Raw genomic sequence first — 3,044 nt, 5'->3', positions numbered from 1 at the left:
GATCTCAGGGCATTCAATACACCGGTATATCGGTATGGCCATACATATACGCAGTTTTACGCACGTTTTCTATCAAACGGCAGTGAAACGTTGAAAAATGAAATTGTTATATCCATCACCAAACAGAGCATACGATTTGTGACACAACCTCTCCACTTGCCAACGTTGTATAAATATGTCCTTTGAAGATCACCGAAGCGTGCGTATGATTTGAATCTCCTGTCACTGCCTTGGTACAATACCTATAAATAGCCCCCCACCTGCTACCCTGTCCATTCTGAAGGCGCACTCCCTCGCCTACCCAGTTCATGAGCGCGTGTCTGTAAAGCTCAAACCTCAGTTTTCCTTCATCTAGTACTCCGGGCCACAAGTCTCGTGTACATAAGACTTGCACATAATGGTGTTCTTTATTTACTTGTGGTATCGCATTACGGGTGTTTCAGCGCCCAGGACCTACCTTGAGTAAATACTGTGAAAAAGGTGACAGTGAGTGAAAATATTGATTGGTCATCTGTCACCGACACGCATATGAAGATGGGACAGCATGTCAGCTTGGTAACCGGAGGATCTACTGGCTGCAAGTGAAGACTAACTGCATCGTATTGATAAAACGAATACTTAACATCATGGATCTTTCCCAACCTGCATTAATGGACAAGGCTGGATTTACCTATTTCACATACCCGGGGCCATGCTTGTCGTGATGTGGTGGAGATGACAGAATAACTTGCTGATTCGATGGTAATGATGAGGCATAGTCTTCTCACACCTCAACACTGTCATGTGGATACGTACTGATAAACGCTACAATCTGGGAATGTCTGAGGTTGTGATATGGTGGTTTCAGGTATATTTATCCGGTGATTTCAATCATCATTTTACAGTGTGTGCCCTGTAAATGATTCAGTGAGCTGTGTAAATCCATTACCTACTTTGATCCAGGTTTGCAGACATCCCCCATCCGCTGAAGTGTTTATCAAATTAATTAACCATACGAACTGGTGATGATCTAGTGGATCGACGTAATTCGCCTGCCGTGAATAGATTCAGTGTAAAATAGGCAGGTAGCTGGACCTTAAACACAAGTGGGGAAAACACTTCCGTTTTCAGCGTCACGTGATGAGAGATTGTTGACTTCACTCTTGACTTCACGTTTGACACTACAGTGACAACAGACCTCCATTATGATGCAGCTATATAGGTGCACATACCATCGTTTCACGGGCATCCACAGGAAGCGCTTCATGTTTACTGACATGTGAGGACCACGAAATGTCAGCAGGGCAGGTCAACGCAAATTAGAAATTATTTGGCTATATAAGCATAGGAGGTATATTTTGACACTCAGGGTGCATGTCTGATGTTCTAATACTTCGTGAAAGACAAACATGAATTACTTTTCATCGAAGCCAGATTTACCTAATCCTTCACGGCGCCTTATCAATAAGTCCGGATCAACTAATATCAAATGTGTCAATATTGAAAAACAAAGGTTATATTACCTCTTAGACGTATTCACGACTTTCCTGGAACTTCAATGGCGTTGGGTGTTGTGTATATTTTTCAGTGGTTTTCTCCTCAGTTGGTGCACATTTGCTCTCCTCTGGTTCGCGCTCATGAAGTGGCACGGCGATCTGGACAACCATCAAGATAACAGGACTCCTTGCGTCTGGAACGTGCACAGTTTTGTATCAGTGCTTTTGTTTTCCATGGAGACACAGACAACAATAGGCTATGGGTATCGCTCCGTCAGCGAGAAATGTGAGCTCGGCGTGTTTCTGTTGGTGCTGCAGTCTTTGGTGGGCGCTATGCTTCAGGCACTACTTGCTGGAGCCGTGCTCGCTAAAATCCAAATTCCAAAGAGCAGAAGAAAGACTGTTTTCTTCAGTGACCGTGCGTGTGTGTGTCTGCTTAACGCTGAGCTGTGTTTGTTGTTCCGAGTCGGGAACATAAGGAAGTCGGAGATCGTATCAGCTCAAGTGAGAGCCATCTTCTTCAAACAGGAATACGCAGAGGAAGGTGAACTTCTTCCGCAGAGTTCCGAAGACCTGAAGTTGGGTTTCGAGGAAAGCGGGGGCCGAATGCATCTATGGTGGCCGACAACAATCATCCATGTTATCGACGAGTCGAGTCCATTGTGGACCATGTCTCCCCACACTTTGAAGGAGAGGAAGTTTGAAATTATTCTTGTTCTTGAAGGTTCCATTGCTTCCACAAGTTTAAGTTTTCAAGCACGAACATCGTATCTTCCTCGTGAGATAGACTGGGGACATCGCTTTCAACCCATGTTTAAAACAAGAGACCCCGTGGCTAAGTATGAAGTTGATTTCCGTTATTATGGAATGAAGTGCCCCACGCCCTGCACTCCAATGATGAGTGCCGAGGCCTGGCGGGCAAAACAAACTACCAGAAAACGGACCAGACAGACGTTGTACAGCCTGTCGGACTGAGGCGAGTTGTGCTAGAGGACTCAGGGATTGTCTTTAATTGTTTATTTTGTATAATACCTGTTCATGGGTTATAATGTGTATTCATGGGTACCTTTACGATTATACTGAATATGAACATGTTCACCTATAATCTAGCGTAGTGGTTAAAGCGTTCACTCGTCACAACCAAGACACGGGTTCGATCCTCGATATGGGTGCAATGTGTTTAGCACATTTGTGGTGTCCACCGCCTTGATATTGCTGAAATATAGCAAAACGAGGCGAAAAACAAAACTCACTCACGGTTATGTATGCACTGCCTTCAGAAGAGGAATAGAAGTGTCCTCTTTTATTGATATGTTTTATTATTTTTTCTTGAAAAAAGGAAACTACATCATATTCAATCAGATTGTTTGATACAGTTGTCTTTCACAAGTAAGTACTTGCCTTAGGGGATTTAAGCCTCTTCACATCAGGATCCCTCATGTATGAGATCCTTAGAGTCTGAAGAGATGCGGGCCTGAGACTTGTGTTCATGTCGGTGAAAATTGGGTTTGTGCTGATTGACGTACCAGTTTCAAGGAAGGGACATAACTCTTGTCGCCTTGTATTACC

General features: G+C 43.9%; 1 protein-coding gene across 1 annotated transcript; it reads left to right on the top strand.

Moving 5' to 3' along the window:
- The first annotated feature begins 297 nt into the window (after positions 1-297).
- On the top strand, positions 298-2,830 carry LOC137282697 (ATP-sensitive inward rectifier potassium channel 12-like). Its single transcript, XM_067814484.1, has one exon. It carries the CDS (start codon positions 1,389-1,391, stop codon positions 2,448-2,450), a length of 1,062 nt encoding a protein of 353 aa, XP_067670585.1. The 5' UTR covers positions 298-1,388; the 3' UTR covers positions 2,451-2,830.
- The last annotated feature ends 214 nt before the right edge of the window (positions 2,831-3,044 follow it).

This window comes from Haliotis asinina, chromosome 4 (assembly GCF_037392515.1).
Source record: "Haliotis asinina isolate JCU_RB_2024 chromosome 4, JCU_Hal_asi_v2, whole genome shotgun sequence".
Taxonomy (NCBI): Eukaryota; Metazoa; Mollusca; class Gastropoda; order Lepetellida; family Haliotidae; genus Haliotis; species Haliotis asinina.
This window is presented reverse-complemented; position numbering and strand designations above follow the sequence as displayed.